Here is a 21,573-nt window from a genome sequence, read left to right as displayed (position 1 = left end):
CATGGCCATGTGAGGGCTTGTTTTTTTGCAGGATGGGTTGCAGTTTTTATTGGTAACATTTTGGGCTACATAATGTTTGTTTCTATTTCGCTTTTTGTGAGATAGATTCAAGAAGAAACAGCAATTCAGGAATTGTTTTTCTTTTTTTTTTTATGCCATTCACCTTTTCATAACAGTGATATAAGACGGCTTTATTCTTTGGGTCAGTTCCATTACAGCAATATCACATTTATATACTTTTGTTTTTAATGCTTTGCAGCTTTTACACCATAAAAACAATTTATAGAATATAAAATTGGTTTCGTGTTGCTGTTTTCATAGCTATGGATTTTTTTGCTGACGGAGCTGTATAGCGGCTTGCTTTTTGCTGGAAGAAAAATATGTTTTCAGTTGTAATATTTTTATTTATATTTGACTTTTTGGTCGCATTTTATTCCACTTTTTTTGTCAGTTAAACAATGAAAAGATAGTTTTTGCCTATTTTTTTATGTATTTTTTTTTGTACGGTGTTCACGGAAGGGGTTAGAGTGCTAGTGTTATAGAGATTATTCCAGACATGGCGATATGAAATATGTGTACTTTTGTTTACATAAATACATGTATTTATTGGTATAATTTTTTTTTCATTATTTTCTGTATTTTCTGATTTTTAAAGATATTTTTACAATGTTTAACTTTTTTAAACTTTTTTACTTAGTCCCTATATGGCACATTAACTTTTATTACTCTAATAGCTGGTATAATATATTGCAATGCACAAGCACTGGCAGAAGCCTCTTAGACTATCCTGTTGGCATAATCTAACAGGCTTGCTGTAGATGGCTGACTTAAAGGTCATCATGAACCATGGCATGGCAATAGCAACGATCGAGATCCTATGATCACATTGCGAGGATCCTGATTGGGTGGGTGAGGGAGTGTACTCCCTCTCACAGCCCCCTAAATGTTGCAATCACTATTGATTGCAGCATTTAATAGGTTAAACAGCCGGCTGGTGATAGTCGGTGCTTTAATATAACTGATGCCGAGCTCCCGGCAGCGATTGCGTGGTCGTAGCCCCTGTGCCCGCACTATCTCCATGCTATACATTTACATCATTTTGCCTAAATTATTATTATTATTTATTATTATAGCGTCATCAATTCCATGGCGCTTTACATGTGAAAGGGGTATATATAATAGGGACAAGTATAATAATCATAAACAATACAAGGCACAGACTGGTACAGGAGGATAGAGGTCCCTGCCTGCGAGGGCTCACAGTCTACAAGGGATGGGTGAGGATACAGTAGGTTAGGGTAGAGCCGATTGTGCGTCGCTGCATCAGACTGAGGGTTACGGCAGGTTGTAGGCTTGTCGGAAGAGGTGGGTCTACTCTTCAGGTTCCTTTTGAAGCTTGTCAAGGTAGGCGAGAGTCTGATGTGTTGAGGTAGAGCTTTCCAGAGTATGGGGGAGTCACAGGAGAAATCTTGGATGTGATGGTGGGAAGAGGAGATGAGAGCGGAGTAGAGAAGGAGATCTTGTGAGGATCTGAGGTTACGTGCAGGTAGGTACCAGGAGACCAGGTCACAGATGTAGGGAGGACACAGGTTGTGCATGGCTTTGTATGTCATGGTTAGTGTTTTGAACTGGAGTCGTTGGGCAATAGGAAGCCAGTGAAGGAATTGGCAGAGAGGAGAGGTCGGGGAGTAGTGGGGAGACAGGTGGATGGGCCGGGCAGCATAGTTTAGAATAGATTGTAGGAGTGCGAGACTGTTAGAAGGGAGGCCACAAAGCAGGAGGTTGCAATAATCCAGGCGGGAAATAATATCCTATCCAACCCTCATGTAAGTGTCGCGGGCGGGGAGGGCGCTACGCTCACCACGCTCGGGTACGGCGCTGCTGCTACTGCTCGGTGGCTCGAGCGGTGGGCCGAATCCAGGGACTCGAGCGGCGCTCCTCGCCCGTGAGTGAAAGGGATGGTTTGGGGATGTAGTCCGTGACGCCACCCACAGTTTGTGGTGATAATGGGACACCACCGCTGCTCTGGACGGGGATCCCAGGAGCGATGACAGGGAGCAGCTGAGATGTTTCTCTCCCCTCCGTGGGTAGGGGGTTTGGTGGTCCCGGGGCCCGGTGATAGCGACTGGAGGGTGGATGGCAGGAGTTGGGGAGGTGTAGGGTCGCGGGGCAGCGCAGTGCCAGACGGCACGGTAGTACTCACTCAGCCAGTAACGTACACGGAGTCTCTGGTAAAACAAACTGCTGGATGGACGGGTCCCACAGACGGCTGCGGTGGTCACTCCCGGTAGGTTGGCGGTGACTGTCTCTCCCTGCACCTTTGATGTGTTTTCGGCCCCGATGGCTTCCCACCGGTGACCCGCTCCCCAGCGGTGTATTTGCCAGAGGAGCCCCTTTTGCCTGCAGGCGCTGGCCCTGGGAACTCTAGCTGTGGCGGTAGCTGTATTTCCCATCACGGTTGAGCGGTTGCCTTCAGTCGGGTCTCTGCTGCTGGGAAACCCCGGAGGTTCCCGTCGCTGACGGATTTGACCGGTTTAACGGCGACTCCAAGCCTGGTCGGGGTTCGTAGGCCCTGCCGAATGGTGCTGGCTTCTCTTCGCTCCCCGGTCCGGTACCGGCGGGCCACCGCCCAACCCCGGTCCTTACGGTTGTGTGTCAATCAGCCTCGCCTGCAGACGGTCACCACCATCTGCCAACCTTGCTGTAGGTGCCCGGGCCACGTACCCGGACACGGTCAGACTGCTCCTTTATCACTTCACTCCTTCACTCTCCCTTTCTCTCACTGTTCTCCTTTCCTTTTCCCGCCTCCAGGACTGTGAACTCCTCGGTAGGTGGAGCCAACCGCCTGGCTCCACCCCCTGGTGTGGACATCAGCCCCTGGAGGGAGGCAACAAGGATTTGTGTGTGACTCTGGTGTTCCTAACCGGGGTGTGGGGTGTGTTGTTGCTGTACCTGTGACGTCCTGGCTTGTCCAGGGCGCCACATAAGTGCATGTCAAATTTTGTGAAGGGGTTAAATCCAAAATAGTGGCATGCAGAGCACAAATCACGAAGGTTCAGTCACTGTTCAAATATTTCTGGTCCAAGTATTAAATGTAACCAATGTATCGGGGACAAGGTACGAAGGATTCCAAGGATTGTCCAAAGGGCACTTTACACGCAGTGATATCGCTATCGATAGCGCTAGCGTGCGTACCCGCCTCCGTCGGCTGTGCGTCACGGGCAAATTGCTGCCCGTGGCGCACAACATTGCTTACACCCGTCACACGGACTTACCTGCCTAGTGACGACGCTGTATCCGGCGAACCGCCTCCTTTCTAAGAGGGCGGTTCATGCGGCGTTACAGCGGCGTCACTAAGCGGCCGCCAATAGAAGCGGAGGGGCGGAGATGAGCAGGACGAACATCCCGCCCACCTCCTTCCTCATTGCGGGCTGCTGCAGGTACGGTGTTGTTCGTCAACCTGCGTCCTGCAACAGCAACGATAATCGGAAAAGCAACGACGCGTCAACAATCAACGATAAGGTAAGTAATTTTGATCGTTAACGGTCGTTCGTGCGTTTCACACGCAACGACGTAACGAGGCCGGATGTGCGTCACGAATTCCGTGACCCCAACGACATCTCGTTAGCGTATAAAGCGGCCTTTAGAGAACCTTCACGACTCCTGATCCAATCACTGATCATTTTTACTAGATTATTCCTGGAAATACTCAAATAATTTTACTCAAATTAATGCAACTTTATCTGTAAATTAATTGACCTAAATTTCTGCTCATACATTGCATTCTTTGAATTTATAGCATTTTGCAGTTAAGGTTATAATATCTGTTTTCTTTCTCTCAATAGCTTCAAGCCGTAATGCCGCTCCCGGGAGTGTATCAGAATGTGGCAGAGGGGCAGACGTCCCAGAGGAAAATTGGGACTGTGCAGAATCCCAAAAAGTTTAAAGGACAAGACTTTAATAGCATCCGGGACCAGTGCATCAGCAGAAAGCAGCTGTTTGAGGACGACGAGTTCCCGACCAACCTCTACTCTATCGGAGAAAAGTTATTAACGTCACAGGACAAAATGCAGAACATCAAATGGAAAAGACCAACCGTAAGTCGTAGTTTTTGAAAATAAAAACCACATTATTATTAATAAGATTTCTTCATCTTTGGAAATCAGTTTGAGAAGTTTCAGACTTAGTGAATATTTGACCACCGTAATGTAAAGGGGAAGACAAAAGAAAGTGACAAGAAAGGAGAACCAAGGTGGAATCTTCTGGGAGTGTGGACGTCCAACTGAGTCATCTACCCACACTTGACTCATGTTTGTCCCACCAAATAAGAGTGAACCTATTTGGATACTGATATAGGCTATTCTATCCTCTAATTTGGCACTGTTTTGAAGGTGCAAGTTAAGTTTTAATAGAAATTGTAATCCAGAAACAAAATCAAATTCAATGACGTTTCGGTCAGCAAGACCTTCTTCAGATGATTGCAGATTGGGTCCTGTGTCGAACGGCGCAATGTGGTGAAGGGATAAATTCCCGGGTGAGTTGTGGTGATTCAAATGTTTGTTACTCGATTCGAGCTTGACGCGAGTGATGAGCGTTATGGAAAGTCAATGATTGGCCAAATGATGACTGCTCCCATATACAGCCACCCATGAATAGAGCATTTCCGGTGGAAGGGAGTGCAGGGTTGTGTTTTTTGGCCACACTATGTTCGAGAATGTTGCTTTATCCCAAAAAGGGCCATTCAGAGACTGCAAATGGCTTTCACTGGGGTGCCTGCACACATCATGCTGTGAAGTAAGCCTGTGTGTTGTGGTCATTGTATCATGGATGAACCACAAGCAGCTATTTTTAATTTTAATTATTTAATTAATTTTAAAAAATGGCATGCGGTCCCCCCAATTTCAATAACCAGCCATGATAAAGCCCAACAACTGGGGTCTGGTATTCTCAGTCTGGGGAGTCCCATGGTTATTAGGACCCTCCCAGGCTAAGAAAAGCAGCCTACAGCCACCCATTAATTGTCGCATCCATTAGTTGCGACAATCCCGGCGCTTTACTCGGCTCTTTCCGATTGCCCTAGCGTGGTGGCAATCGGGGTAATACAAGAGGTTAATAACAGCCCACAGCTGCCACTAAGCCCTAGATTAGTAGTGGAAGGTATCTGAGACACCGCATCCCTAATCTGAAAGTTAAAGTAAATAAACATGCACGCCGTTTTTCTAAATTATTTATTTAAACAATAATAATAAAAAAAGCCACATGCAGTTTCTCTTATTTTGATACGCAGCCAAGATAAGCACACAGCTGGGGGATGCAGCCTGTAACTGTAGGCTTTATCTGTGCTGGGTATCATAATATGGGGGACCCTACGCCAAATGTTTTGTTTATTTTTATCTCACTGACCCACATACAGTTGCACTGCTTTCTCCATCCACCGGCCATCCTGGCGCCTGTGATTGGTTGCAGTCAGCTGACCCGCTGCCATCATGGGTGGGAGGGCATCTGACTGTGACCATTGGGTGGAGAAAGCAGTGCATATGGATGAGCAGTAATTAGCGGCCTAGGAAGTGAATGCGAGGCCTGGGAGCAGCGTACAGCCATATTGTAGCTTCGGTAAGTACAGCGCACCTGCTCCCATCCCCCTATCCCTTCTACCACCATTTTTAATCACCGGACTCTCATCCCCATACACTTATATGGGGACCGGAATACGACTTGGAACCGGATTTTAGAAACCGGATCACTAGAGTCCGCTCATCACTACTTACAAGTATCACTTTGACTGACAAAATGAAGATCAAGAGAAGAGCTGGGCACCTCATGTTTGTTGCACTGTGTGCTACTCTGGCCCAACACGGTGGCTGAATGGTAAAAAGAAAGAATGGCTTTTGCAGTGCCGATGATTTGGTGTGAGCAGAAAAATCGCCATCCAGACTGTTATTTTTGCATGACAAAAAGAAACAAATCACAAATGGTGTATCCTGACTGTGAATCTGCTCTTAAACCAGTACCACATAATGTAGAGGGTCCAGTTCCTGCCCCTCCTGCAGCAGGAATGGCAATCAAATTGATGGTTCTGATGCTGATGAAGAAGATGATGTTGAAGGCTGGATGTGTTTCCTGATCCAGAGTAACCGGAGGGTCAGCTGCACTTGCTGAGTCAATAAGATTTAGATGATCTGGCAAGAGATCTGTTATTATTTATTGGAACCTCAGTTCTGCTAGCTTCTAGACCTCAGGAATGGAATTTGCTACGAGACACCACAAATTCTCCACATTCATTGATTCTACAAGTGAGCTGCACACTGTGCTATGAAAAGCAATGTCTGTTTCTGTACTGATGTAAATGGTCTTATAATGGAGGCTACATGTCCTCAATGAATAGAGGCCAGTGATAGAATCTAGCAAAACGAGTTTCAAAGTTGTTTTGTTGCATAATAGTAATGAAAAACCATCTGTTACATTGGCTCATGCAGCTGCAACGAAAGAAGCCCGGGCTTCTATAGAGTTAATTTTGAAAGCGATCAAATAAGTAAATGGAAACCAAACATTCAATACAGCAAATCTGGTATCTGATACCAATACATAATGATTTTTCATCTGATCATTACAAGGCAGGCTCAGCAGAAATATCTCAATATCATAAATGGACAAGGTCAACAGAGTCATCTCATTATTAATATAGGGCAGGGTCAGCAGAGTCATCCTTTAATCATTAGTGGATCATCAGTAGAGATTAGGAATAGCAGTCTCTTCATGATTAGAGGGAAGGATAGGCAGACCCTTCTTAGAGGGTGGAGTCAGCAGAGTCTTCTCATCATTAGAGGGTGAGATCAGCAGAGTCTTCTCATCATTAGTGGGTGGAGTCAGCAGAGTCTTCTCATCATTAGAGGGAGGGTTAAGCATAGTCTTCTCATCATTAGTGGGTGGAGTCAGCATAGTCTTCTCATCATTAGAGGGAGGATTAAGCATAGTCTTCTCATCATTAGAGGGTGGGGTCAGCAGAGTCTTCTCATCATTAGAGGGTGGGGTCAGCAGGGTCTTCTCATCATTAGAGGGTGGGGTCAGCAGAGTCTTCTCATCATTAGTGGGTGGAGTCAGCATAGTCTTCTCATCATTAGAGGGAGGATTAAGCATAGTCTTCTCATCATTAGTGGGTGGAGTCAGCATAGTCTTCTCATCATTAGAGGGAGGATTAAGCATAGTCTTCTCATCATTAGAGGGTGGGGTCAGCAGAGTCTTCTCATCATTAGAGGGTGGGGTCAGCAGGGTCTTCTCATCATTAGAGGGTGGGGTCAGCAGAGTCTTCTCATCATTAGTGGGTGGAGTCAGCATAGTCTTCTCATCATTAGAGGGAGGATTAAGCATAGTCTTCTCATCATTAGCGGGTGGGGTCAGCAGAGTCTTCTCATCATTAGCGTGTGGGGTCAGCAGAGTCTTCTCATCATTAGAGGGTGGGGTCAGCAGAGTCTTCTCATCATTAGAGGGTGGGGTCAGCAGGGTCTTCTCATCATTAGAGGATGGGGTCTACAGAGTCTTTTCATCATTAGAGGGACGGGTCAGCAGAGTCATCTCATCATTAAAGGGTAGAGTCAGCAGAGTTCTCGTCATTAGAGGGTGGGGTCAGCAGAGTGTTCTCATCATTGGAGGGTGAGATCAGCAGAGTTCTCGTCATTAGAGGGTAAGATCAACAGAGATTTCTCATCATTAGAGGGTGCGGTCTACAGAGTCTTTTCATCAATAGAGGGTGGGGTCAGCAGAGTCTTCTCATCATTAGAGGGTAAGATCAGCAGAATATTCTCATCATTAGAGGGTGGGGTCTGCAGAGTCTTATCATCATTAGAGGGTGGGGTCAGCAGAGTCTTCTCATCATTAGAGGGTGGGGTCAGCAGAGTCTTCTCATCATTAGAGGGTGAGATCAGCAGAGTCTTCTCATCATTAGAGGGTGGGGTCTGCAGAGTCTTATCATCATTAGAGGGTGGGGTCAGCAGAGTCTTCTCATCATTAGAGGGTGGGGTCAGCAGAGTCTTCTCATCATTAGAGGGTGGGGTCTGCAGAGTCTTCTCATCATTAGAGGGTGGGGTCTGCAGAGTCTTCTCATCATTAGAGGGTGGGGTCTGCAGAGTCTTCTCATCATTAGAGGGTGGGGTCAGCAGAGTCTTCTCATCATTAGAGGGTGGGGTCAGCAGAGTCTTCTCATCATTAGAGGGTGGGGTCAGCAGAGTCTTATCATCATTAGAGGGTGGAGTCAGCAGAGTCTTCTCATCATTAGAGGGTGGGGTCAGCAGAGTCTTCTCATCATTAGAGGGTGAGATCAGCAGAGTCTTCTCATCATTAGAGGGTGGGGTCTGCAGAGTCTTCTCATCATTAGAGGGTGGGGTCTGCAGAGTCTTCTCATCATTAGAGGGTGGGGTCAGCAGAGTCTTCTCATCATTAGAGGGTGGGGTCAGCAGAGTCTTCTCATCATTAGAGGGTGAGATCAGCAGAGTCTTCTCATCATTAGAGGGTGGGGTCAGCAGAGTCTTCTCATGATTAGAGGGTGGGGTCAGCAGAGTCTTCTCATCATTAGAGGGTGGGGTCTGCAGAGTCTTCTCATCATTAGAGGGTGGGGTCTGCAGAGTCTTCTCATCATTAGAGGGTGGGGTCAGCAGAGTCTTCTCATCATTAGAGGGTGGGGTCTGCAGAGTCTTCTCATCATTAGAGGGTGGGGTCTGCAGAGTCTTCTCATCATTAGAGGGTGGGGTCTGCAGAGTCTTCTCATCATTAGAGGGTGGGGTCTGCAGAGTCTTCTCATCATTAGAGGGTGAGATCAGCAGAGTCTTCTCATCATTAGAGGGTGGGGTCAGCAGAGTCTTCTCATCATTAGAGGGTGGGGTCAGCAGAGTCTTCTCATCATTAGAGGGTGGGGTCAGCAGAGTCTTCTCATGATTAGAGGGTGGGGTCAGCAGAGTCTTCTCATCATTAGATGGTAATATAAGCAGAGATTTCTCGTCATTATAGGGTGGGGTCAGCAGAGTCTTCTGTGTACTATCAGAGTGTGATTGTCTGTCCATAGCCGGAGTGTTTATTATTCTGGCCGTGTGGCTATTTCTGTCTTGAATGTGTCATGTTTAGCTGTAACCATTGCAGAATCTGTGATTAAAAGGTCACGGAAATTTGCAGATCGCAGATTCTCTTTAACATGAGTGGATATAACTTCATTTGTTTCTGATGGAGTTAAGGGTTCATTGTTGATTGTGCTGAGATTCATTTATCTCTACTCTCAGCCGCTGAACCTTTTTGCCACTTCCCTTCATTATTTAGTCTGACACCTAGCTCTCACATACGCCAGTTATAGTTCATTCTATGCTGACCTGAGAAGAAGTTGTCTCGGAAGAAAGCTGTGATTTTTCCAGTGGATGCAGGGGTGTTACTTCTTTGTAGTTCTTTTGTATCTGTCTCCCTGTTTGTTTCCACTCCCTTGTGTATTAATGTTAGTAGTAAGACTAGTGTCTTGATGGCCTGCTCACTAGCCAGGGCTAGTCTAGGGTCAGCCAGGGCCTAGGCATGTGATTGCGCACGGGTGGGGAAAGACCCGTTTAGAGACATTAGGGAATGCAGGAATCAGGCACAGGTTAATGTGAGGTTGTGACCCCTTTCCCTATCTCGTGGGCCTTCTTTTTCATCTTCCCTGGTGTACCCCTCCTGTTGTGCCGCACGCCCAGTGTTTCCTCCACGCGGCATGACAATTTTTCCAGATGTTGTTATCACAGATCGGTGACCACTGATAGTGCTGATACATGCAGGTATTACTGCACAATTCAATATAAATACTATTAGCATTCTCCCAGGCTGCCTAATCCTACATGCAGGTTAGTGGAAAATATCATTATACACAAAGACCTTTGCTACAAATGCAGAATGTCTTTTCCTTTTCCTGCGGTGATTTCCTCGGCAGCGGTCTCGGCACGGTACATCTGTCGGTGCTTTCCCTTCACAGCAGAATTTGCACTTTCTGGTACACTGCGCGTCTGCGAGGCTTTTGCATGTTTATCATTCTCATCAAAACCCTATAGAGACGTCAGTAAAATGTGTGAAGATCAGGGCAGAGGCTCCGCTTCAGAGCCCATCTCTGCACAGAGGTTATCCTCAAGGTCGTGCTATCCTTCATACTTACACACATCCCCTCCTCTACCCTACGTCATATGTCGTATCGCTCCATTTACCAACACAATATAGCAAAAAGCACTCAAAATGCATCATACTACATCCAAATAACAAGAGTCGGGAAGCTTGAGAAGACGCCAAAAGCTGCTGAGGTCTCCGGGACCTCCTTATCTCTCAAAATGGATAAAGTCTACTCCTCAGTCCCCCTGAATCATTGTGAAGTCATTTACCGGGACCATTAAAATGATTCATTGAACCTATTATATTCAAATCCAGAGCTGAATCCATAATTAACATAATGACTCTGTAGATTTACCTGCAGTCCTATGTAAACCTATAGCTTGAATAGAAAAATATCACATAGTAATTAATGACCCACTTAGCAGTTAAAAGGGTAATAAGGAAGTCTCTTCTTTACAATGTCATGATGCCGATTGAGGCTTAGTGAGGATGCCAAAGAATGAAGACTAAAGAGATAAAAAACTGAACTAGAGTGATAGATAGTTGGGGAGAGGGGTGTACATAGAAATCATATGGACCCATAGCGGAAGTTCTAATTGCCCTCCCCTCACCCCCATAAATTAATTAATTAATATTCATCTGGGTCACATAAGTACATGTCACAACTTTTAAGCCCTTGCAAAGTAATTTTCCTCCAATTGAGGCCACTGGATTCCCCTTTCATTGCAGCCATAAAGTATCATGCAAACAAAAGTGCCCCACAAGCACTGTATGGTATCCCCACAGTGAATCCCTTCACAGCACCCTTCGCATGCACAGTATGAGGACCCTCCTGTACCCCCCTTCAACTACCTCAGAAACGTAGGGTAATTCCAACAAATTATGATCCCCAACTGTGAGCCCCACACAGCCCTCCATGCAGTATAATGGGCCTAAATATAGTGTGATGGCCCCCACAGAGCCCTCCATGCAGTATAATGGCCCCCCACAGACCCTTCCACACAGCATAACAGGCCTAAATATAGTATGATGGCCCCCACAGAGCCCTCCATGCAGTATAATAGCCCCCACAGACCCCTCCATACAGTATAATAGGCCTAAATATAGTATGATGGCCTCCACAGAGCACTCCATGCAGTATAATGGCCCCCACAGACCTCTCCATACAGTATAACGGGCCTAAATATAGTATGATGGCCTCCACAGAGACCTCCATTTAGTATATTGGTCCCCACAGAGCCCATCATACAGTATTGTGGCACCCAAACTTCTTCATACTGTATAATGACCCTCACTAGCCCTCCAAACAGTATAATGGCTGCCACACAGCCCTCCACACAATATGATGGCCCCCACACAACCCTTCACACTGTAAGCTTGAATATAGAACCAGAGAATCGAACAATAAGCGGAATCATAGTCCCAAAACTGAGCAATGTTCAATAACAATATGACTAATGCTTGCATACTGTATAATGGTCCCCAAATAGACCTTCATAAAGTATAAAGGCTCCTCTCCAAATACTATAATGGCCCCCACATAGCCTTCCATATAGTATCATTAGCCCCACATATTGCTCCATATAATATAATGCACCCCATAGTCCTCTATATAGCATAATTGGCCACACAAAGTCCTCCATATAGTATTATGCACCTCCCTTAGCCCTCTATATATTATAATGCACCCCATAGTCCTCCATATAGTATAATGCACCTCATAGTCCTCCATATAGTATAATGCATTCCTCATAGTTCTCCATATAATATAATTGGCCACACATAGTCCTCCATATAGTATTATGCACCTCCCTTAGCCCTCTATATATTATAATGCACTCCCCATAGTCCTCCATATAGTATAATGCACTCCCCATAGTTCTCCATATAGTATAATGCACCCCGTAGTCCTCCATATAGTATAATGCACTCCCCATAGTCCTCCATATAGTATTATGCACCTCCCTTAGCCCTCTATATATTATAATGCACTCCCCATAGTCCTCCATATAGTATAATGCACTCCCCATAGTTCTCCATATAGTATAATGCACCCCGTAGTCCTCCATATAGTATAATGCACTCCCCATAGTCCTCCATATAGTATAATGCACTCCCCATAGTCCTCCATATAGTATAATGCACTCCCCATAGTCCTCCATATAGTATAATGCACTCCCCATAGTCCTCCATATAGTATAATGCACTCCCCATAGTCCTCCATATAGTATAATGCACTCCCCATAGTCCTCCATATAGTATAATGCACTCCCCATAGTCCTCCATATAGTATAATGCACTCCCTATAGTCCTCCATATAGTATAATGCACTCCCCATAGTTCTCCATATAGTATAATGCACCCCGTAGTCCTCCATATAGTATAATGCACTCCCCATAGTCCTCCATATAGTATAATGCACTCCCCATAGTCCTCCATATAGTATAATGCACTCCCCATAGTCCTCCATATAGTATAATGCACTCCCCATAGTCCTCCATATAGTATAATGCACTCCCCATAGTCCTCCATATAGTATAATGCACTCCCCATAGTCCTCCATATAGTATAATGCACTCCCCATAGTCCTCCATATAGTATAATGCTCTCCCCATAGTTCTCCATATAGTATAATGCACCCCGTAGTCCTCCATATAGTATAATGCACTCCCCATAGTCCTCCATATAGTATAATGCACTCCCCATAGTCCTCTATATAGTATAATGCACTCCCCATAGTCCTCCATATAGTATAATGCATTCCCCATAGTCCTCCATATAGTATAATGCACTCCCCATAGTCCTCCATATAGTATAATGCACTCCCCATAGTCCTCCATATAGTATAATGCTCTCCCCATAGTTCTCCATATAGTATAATGCACCCCGTAGTCCTCCATATAGTATAATGCACTCCCCATAGTCCTCCATATAGTATAATGCACTCCCCATAGTCCTCCATATAGTATAATGCACTCCCCATAGTCCTCCATATAGTATAATGCACTCCCCATAGTCCTCCATATAGTATAATGCACTCCCCATAGTCCTCCATATAGTATAATGCACTCCCCATAGTCCTCCATATAGTATAATCCTCTCCCCATAGTTCTCCATATAGTATAATGCACCCCGTAGTCCTCCATATAGTATAATGCACTCCCCATAGTCCTCCATATAGTATAATGCACTCCCCATAGTCCTCTATATAGTATAATGCACTCCCCATAGTCCTCCATATAGTATAATGCACTCCCCATAGTCCTCCATATAGTATAATGCACTCCCCATAGTCCTCCATATAGTATAATGCACTCCCCATAGTCCTCCATATAGTATAATGCTCTCCCCATAGTTCTCCATATAGTATAATGCACCCCGTAGTCCTCCATATAGTATAATGCACTCCCCATAGTCCTCCATATAGTATAATGCACTCCCCATAGTCCTCCATATAGTATAATGCACTCCCCATAGTCCTCCATATAGTATAATGCACTCCCCATAGTCCTCCATATAGTATAATGCACTCCCCATAGTCCTCCATATAGTATAATGCACTCCCCATAGTCCTCTATATAGTATAATGCACTCCCCATAGTTCTCCATATAGTATAATGCACTCCCCATAGTCCTCCATATAGTATAATGCACTCCCCATAGTCCTCCATATAGTATAATGCACTCCCCATAGTCCTCCATATAGTATAATGCACCCCGTAGTCCTCCATATAGTATAATGCACTCCCCATAGTCCTCCATATAGTATAATGCACCCCGTAGTCCTCCATATAGTATAATGCACTCCCCATAGTCCTCCATATAGTATAATGCACCCCGTAGTCCTCCATATAGTATAATGCACTCCCCATAGTCCTCCATATAGTATAATGCACTCCCCATAGTCCTCCATATAGTATAATGCACCTCATAGTCCTCCATATAGTATAATGCACCTCATAGTCCTCCATATAGTATAATGCATTCCTCATAGTTCTCCATATAATATAATTGGCCACACATAGTCCTCCATATAGTATTATGCACCTCCCTTAGCCCTCTATATATTATAATGCAATCCCCATTGTCCTCCATATAGTATAATGCACTCCCCATAGTTCTCCATATAGTATAATGCACCCCGTAGTCCTCCATATAGTATAATGCACTCCCCATAGTCCTCCATATAGTATTATGCACCTCCCTTAGCCCTCTATATATTATAATGCACTCCCCATAGTCCTCCATATAGTATAATGCACTCCCCATAGTTCTCCATATAGTATAATGCACCCCGTAGTCCTCCATATAGTATAATGCACTCCCCATAGTCCTCCATATAGTATAATGCACTCCCCATAGTCCTCCATATAGTATAATGCACTCCCCATAGTCCTCCATATAGTATAATGCACTCCCCATAGTCCTCCATATAGTATAATGCACTCCCCATAGTCCTCCATATAGTATAATGCACTCCCCATAGTCCTCCATATAGTATAATGCACTCCCCATAGTCCTCCATATAGTATAATGCACTCCCCATAGTCCTCCATATAGTATAATGCACTCCCCATAGTTCTCCATATAGTATAATGCACCCCGTAGTCCTCCATATAGTATAATGCACTCCCCATAGTCCTCCATATAGTATAATGCACTCCCCATAGTCCTCCATATAGTATAATGCACTCCCCATAGTCCTCCATATAGTATAATGCACTCCCCATAGTCCTCCATATAGTATAATGCACTCCCCATAGTCCTCCATATAGTATAATGCACTCCCCATAGTCCTCCATATAGTATAATGCACTCCCCATAGTCCTCCATATAGTATAATGCTCTCCCCATAGTTCTCCATATAGTATAATGCACCCCGTAGTCCTCCATATAGTATAATGCACTCCCCATAGTCCTCCATATAGTATAATGCACTCCCCATAGTCCTCTATATAGTATAATGCACTCCCCATAGTCCTTCATATAGTATAATGCACTCCCCATAGTCCTCCATATAGTATAATGCACTCCCCATAGTCCTCCATATAGTATAATGCACTCCCCATAGTCCTCCATATAGTATAATGCTCTCCCCATAGTTCTCCATATAGTATAATGCACCCCGTAGTCCTCCATATAGTATAATGCACTCCCCATAGTCCTCCATATAGTATAATGCACTCCCCATAGTCCTCCATATAGTATAATGCACTCCCCACAGTCCTCCATATAGTATAATGCACTCCCCATAGTCCTCCATATAGTATAATGCACTCCCCATAGTCCTCCATATAGTATAATGCACTCCCCATAGTCCTCCATATAGTATAATCCTCTCCCCATAGTTCTCCATATAGTATAATGCACCCCGTAGTCCTCCATATAGTATAATGCACTCCCCATAGTCCTCCATATAGTATAATGCACTCCCCATAGTCCTCTATATAGTATAATGCACTCCCCATAGTCCTCCATATAGTATAATGCACTCCCCATAGTCCTCCATATAGTATAATGCACCCCGTAGTCCTCCATATAGTATAATGCACTCCCCATAGTCCTCCATATAGTATAATGCTCTCCCCATAGTTTTCCATATAGTATAATGCACCCCGTAGTCCTCCATATAGTATAATGCACTCCCCATAGTCCTCCATATAGTATAATGCACTCCCCATAGTCCTCCATATAGTATAATGCACTCCCCATAGTCCTCCATATAGTATAATGCACTCCCCATAGTCCTCCATATAGTATAATGCACTCCCCATAGTCCTCCATATAGTATAATGCACTTCCCATAGTCCTCTATATAGTATAATGCACTCCCCATAGTCCTCCATATAGTATAATGCACTCCCCATAGTCCTCCATATAGTATAATGCACTCCCCATAGTCCTCCATATAGTATAATGCACTCCCCATAGTCCTCCATATAGTATAATGCACCCCGTAGTCCTCCATATAGTATAATGCACTCCCCATAGTCCTCCATATAGTATAATGCACCCCGTAGTCCTCCATATAGTATAATGCACCCCCCATAGTCCTCCATATAGTATAATGCACTCCCCATAGTCCTCCATATAGTATAATGCACTCCCCATAGTCCTCCATATAGTATAATGCACTCCCCATAGTCCTCTATATAGTATAATGCACTCCCCATAGTCCTCCATATAGTATAATGCACTCCCCATAGTCCTCCATATAGTATAATGCACCCCCCATAGTCCTCCATATAGTATAATGCACTCCCCATAGTCCTCCATATAGTATAATGCACTCCCCATAGTCCTCCATATAGTATAATGCACTCCCCATAGTCCTCTATATAGTATAATGCACTCCCCATAGTCCTCCATATAGTATAATGCACTCCCCATAGTCCTCCATATAGTATAATGCACCCCGTAGTCCTCCATATAGTATAATGCACTCCCCATAGTCCTCCATATAGTATAATGCACCCCGTAGTCCTCCATATAGTATAATGCACTCCCCATAGTCCTCCATATAGTATAATGCACTCCCCATAGTCCTCCATATAGTATAATGCACCCCGTAGTCCTCCATATAGTATAATGCACTCCCCATAGTCCTCCATATAGTATAATGCACCCCGTAGTCCTCCATATAGTATAATGCACCCCCCATAGTCCTCCATATAGTATAATGCACCCCCCATAGTCCTCCATATAGTATAATGCACTCCCCATAGTCCTCCATATAGTATAATGCACTCCCCATAGTCCTCCATATAGTATAATGCACTCCCCATAGTCCTCTATATAGTATAATGCACTCCCCATAGTCCTCCATATAGTATAATGCACTCCCCATAGTCCTCCATATAGTATAATGCACTCCCCATAGTCCTCCATATAGTATAATGCACTCCCCATAGTCCTCCATATAGTATAATGCACCCCGTAGTCCTCCATATAGTATAATGCACTCCCCATAGTCCTCCATATAGTATAATGCACCCCGTAGTCCTCCATATAGTATAATGCACCCCCCATAGTCCTCCATATAGTATAATGCACTCCCCATAGTCCTCCATATAGTATAATGCACTCCCCATAGTCCTCCATATAGTATAATGCACTCCCCATAGTCCTCTATATAGTATAATGCACTCCCCATAGTCCTCCATATAGTATAATGCACTCCCCATAGTCCTCCATATAGTATAATGCACTCCCCATAGTCCTCCATATAGTATAATGCACTCCCCATAGTCCTCCATATAGTATAATGCACCCCGTAGTCCTCCATATAGTATAATGCACTCCCCATAGTCCTCCATATAGTATAATGCACCCCGTAGTCCTCCATATAGTATAATGCACTCCCCATAGTCCTCCATATAGTATAATGCACCCCGTAGTCCTCCATATAGTATAATGCACTCCCCATAGTCCTCCATATAGTATAATGCACCCCGTAGTCCTCCATATAGTATAATGCACTCCCCATAGTCCTCCATATAGTATAATGCACTCCCCATAGTCCTCCATATAGTATAATGCACCCCCCATAGTCCTCCATATAGTATAATGCACTCCCCATAGTCCTCCATATAGTATAATGCACTCCCCATAGTCCTCCATATAGTATAATGCACTCCCCATAGTCCTCTATATAGTATAATGCACTCCCCATAGTCCTCCATATAGTATAATGCACTCCCCATAGTCCTCCATATAGTATAATGCACTCCCCATAGTCCTCTATATAGTATAATGCACTCCCCATAGTCCTCCATATAGTATAATGCACCCCCATAGTCCTGCATATAGTATAATGCACTCCCCATAGTCCTCCATATAGTATAATGCACCCCCATAGTCCTCCATATAGTATAATGCACTCCCCATAGTCCTCCATATAGTATAATGCACTCCCCATAGTCCTCCATATAGTATAATGCACTCCCCATAGTCCTCCATATAGTATAATGCACCCCGTAGTCCTCCATATAGTATAATGCACTCCCCATAGTCCTCCATATAGTATAATGCACTCCCCATAGTCCTCCATATAGTATAATGCACTCCCCATAGTCCTCTATATAGTATAATGCACTCCCCATAGTCCTCCATATAGTATAATGCACTCCCCATAGTCCTCCATATAGTATAATGCACTCCCCATAGTCCTCCATATAGTATAATGCACCCCGTAGTCCTCCATATAGTATAATGCACTCCCCATAGTCCTCCATATAGTATAATGCACTCCCCATAGTCCTCCATATAGTATAATGCACCCTCATAGTCCTCCATATAGTATAATGCACTCCCCATAGTCCTCCATATAGTATAATGCACTCCCCATAGTCCTCCATATAGTATAATGCACTCCCCATAGTCCTCTATATAGTATAATGCTCTCCCCATAGTCCTCCATATAGTATAATGCACCCTCATAGTCCTCCATATAGTATAATGCACTCCCCATAGTCCTCCATATAGTATAATGCACTCCCCATAGTCCTCCATATAGTATAATGCACTCCCCATAGTCCTCCATATAGTATAATGCACTCCCCATAGTCCTCCATATAGTATAATGCACTCCCCATAGTCCTCCATATAGTATAATGCACTCCCCATAGTCCTCTATATAGTATAATGCTCTCCCCATAGTCCTCCATATAGTATAATGCACTCCCCATAGTCCTCTATATAGTATAATGCACTCCCCATAGTCCTCCATATAGTATAATGCACTCCCCATAGTCCTCCATATAGTATAATGCACTCCCCATAGTCCTCCATATAGTATAATGCACCCCGTAGTCCTCCATATAGTATAATGCACTCCCCATAGTCCTCCATATAGTATAATGCACTCCCCATAGTCCTCCATATAGTATAATGCACCCTCATAGTCCTCCATATAGTATAATGCACTCCCCATAGTCCTCCATATAGTATAATGCACTCCCCATAGTCCTCCATATAGTATAATGCACTCCCCATAGTCCTCTATATAGTATAATGCACTCCCCATAGTCCTCCATATAGTATAATGCACTCCCCATAGTCCTCCATATAGTATAATGCACTCCCCATAGTCCTCCATATAGTATAATGCACTCCCCATAGTCCTCCATATAGTATAATGCACTCCCCATAGTCCTCCATATAGTATAATGCACTCCCCATAGTCCTCCATATAGTATAATGCACCCCGTAGTCCTCCATATAGTATAATGCACTCCCCATAGTCCTCCATATAGTATAATGCACTCCCCATAGTCCTCCATATAGTATAATGCACCCTCATAGTCCTCCATATAGTATAATGCACTCCCCATAGTCCTCCATATAGTATAATGCACTCCCCATAGTCCTCCATATAGTATAATGCACTCCCCATAGTCCTCTATATAGTATAATGCTCTCCCCATAGTCCTCCATATAGTATAATGCACCCTCATAGTCCTCCATATAGTATAATGCACTCCCCATAGTCCTCCATATAGTATAATGCACTCCCCATAGTCCTCCATATAGTATAATGCACTCCCCATAGTCCTCCATATAGTATAATGCACTCCCCATAGTCCTCCATATAGTATAATGCACTCCCCATAGTCCTCCATATAGTATAATGCACTCCCCATAGTCCTCTATATAGTATAATGCTCTCCCCATAGTCCTCCATATAGTATAATGCACTCCCCATAGTCCTCTATATAGTATAATGCACTCCCCATAGTCCTCCATATAGTATAATGCACTCCCCATAGTCCTCCATATAGTATAATGCACTCCCCATAGTCCTCCATATAGTATAATGCACCCCGTAGTCCTCCATATAGTATAATGCACTCCCCATAGTCCTCCATATAGTATAATGCACTCCCCATAGTCCTCCATATAGTATAATGCACCCTCATAGTCCTCCATATAGTATAATGCACTCCCCATAGTCCTCTATATAGTATAATGCACTCCCCATAGTTCTCCATATAGTATAATGCACTCCCCATAGTCCTCCATATAGTATAATGCACTCCCCATAGTCCTCCATATAGTATAATGCACTCCCCATAGTCCTCCATATAGTATAATGCACTCCCCATAGTCCTCTATATAGTATAATGCACTCCCCATAGTCCTCCATATAGTATAATGCACTCCCCATAGTCCTCCATATAGTATAATGCACTCCCCATAGTCCTCCATATAGTATAATGCACTCCCCATAGTCCTCCATATAGTATAATGCACTCCCCATAGTCCTCCATATAGTATAATGCACTCCCCATAGTCCTCCATATAGTATAATGCACCCCGTAGTCCTCCATATAGTATAATGCTCTCCCCATAGTCCTCCATATAGTATAATGCACTCCCCATAGTCCTCCATATAGTATAATGCACTCCCCATAGTCCTCCATATAGTATAATGCACTCCCCATAGTCCTCCATATAGTATAATGCACCCCGTAGTCCTCCATATAGTATAATGCACTCCCCATAGTCCTCCATATAGTATAATGCACCCCGTAGTCCTTCCTCCATATAGTATAATGCACTCCCCATAGTCCTCCATATAGTATAATGCACTCCCCATAGTCCTCCATATAGTATAATGCACTCCCCATAGTCCTCCATATAGTATAATGCACTCCCCATAGTCCTCCATATAGTATAATGCACTCCCCATAGTCCTCCATATAGTATAATGCACCCCGTAGTCCTCCATATAGTATAATGCACTCCCCATAGTCCTCCATATAGTATAATGCACTCCGCATAGTCCTCCATATAGTATAATGCACTCCCCATAGTCCTCCATATAGTATAATGCACTCCCCATAGTCCTCCATATAGTATAATGCAAAATATTAAAATACTCCCCTCTCCTCTTTCCCTTGCTGCTCCAGTCTCGTTGTCGAAAGGTCTGCAGCTCTGTACATCTCGGCACAGCGGGCGTGCAATAGTGACATCATCACACCAACTGCGCTGAGACGTCAGAGGCACCAGAAGGCACAATATTGCATCAATGGAGACCTTGACATAGACAAGTGAGGGCTAGGAAACTATATATATATATTTTGCTGAATTTGCACAAATCACATGGTTCCCAATCCGGTGGCTGCCTTGTTTAGATCCATCAATTTCATGATCCACATGGGGCATCTCTGCATATTACTGTCGAGGCAGAGGACTACTTTACCCCCTTAAATTCCCAAACGCCATCAGGATCCCAATAGTACTGGCCAATGCCTATGATGGACTAGATACATAAGTTAATGAAAACATTCTACAGTGTATTTCTGAGGATCCTCCAAGATCTCTTCAGATCCACATGATGAAAGGGTCCAGTCCCCCATGTGCCAGGAACAGGGAAAATCTGTGTCATTAGACATCATATTGCAGATCGGATCCGGTCCCGCTGGACCCGGAAGCGGCCTCCTCGGTGCAGACAATAACTCCATG

At 44.2% G+C, this 21,573-nt stretch overlaps 1 protein-coding gene across 1 annotated transcript in view; it reads left to right on the top strand.

Annotated features, from left to right (window-relative positions):
- LOC142294881 (calpain-13-like) overlaps positions 1 to 21,573 on the top strand; it is a 212,644-nt gene that overhangs the window by 25,291 nt on the left and 165,780 nt on the right. The window contains exon 2 of the mRNA XM_075337943.1: positions 3,846 to 4,097. Coding sequence (XP_075194058.1) covers positions 3,858 to 4,097 — 240 coding nt within the window. The 5' untranslated portion in view covers positions 3,846 to 3,857. The remainder of the gene's footprint in view (positions 1 to 3,845; positions 4,098 to 21,573) is intronic.

Source organism: Anomaloglossus baeobatrachus, chromosome 3, assembly GCF_048569485.1.
Source record: "Anomaloglossus baeobatrachus isolate aAnoBae1 chromosome 3, aAnoBae1.hap1, whole genome shotgun sequence".
Lineage (NCBI taxonomy): Eukaryota > Metazoa > Chordata > Amphibia > Anura > Aromobatidae > Anomaloglossus > Anomaloglossus baeobatrachus.
This window is presented reverse-complemented; position numbering and strand designations above follow the sequence as displayed.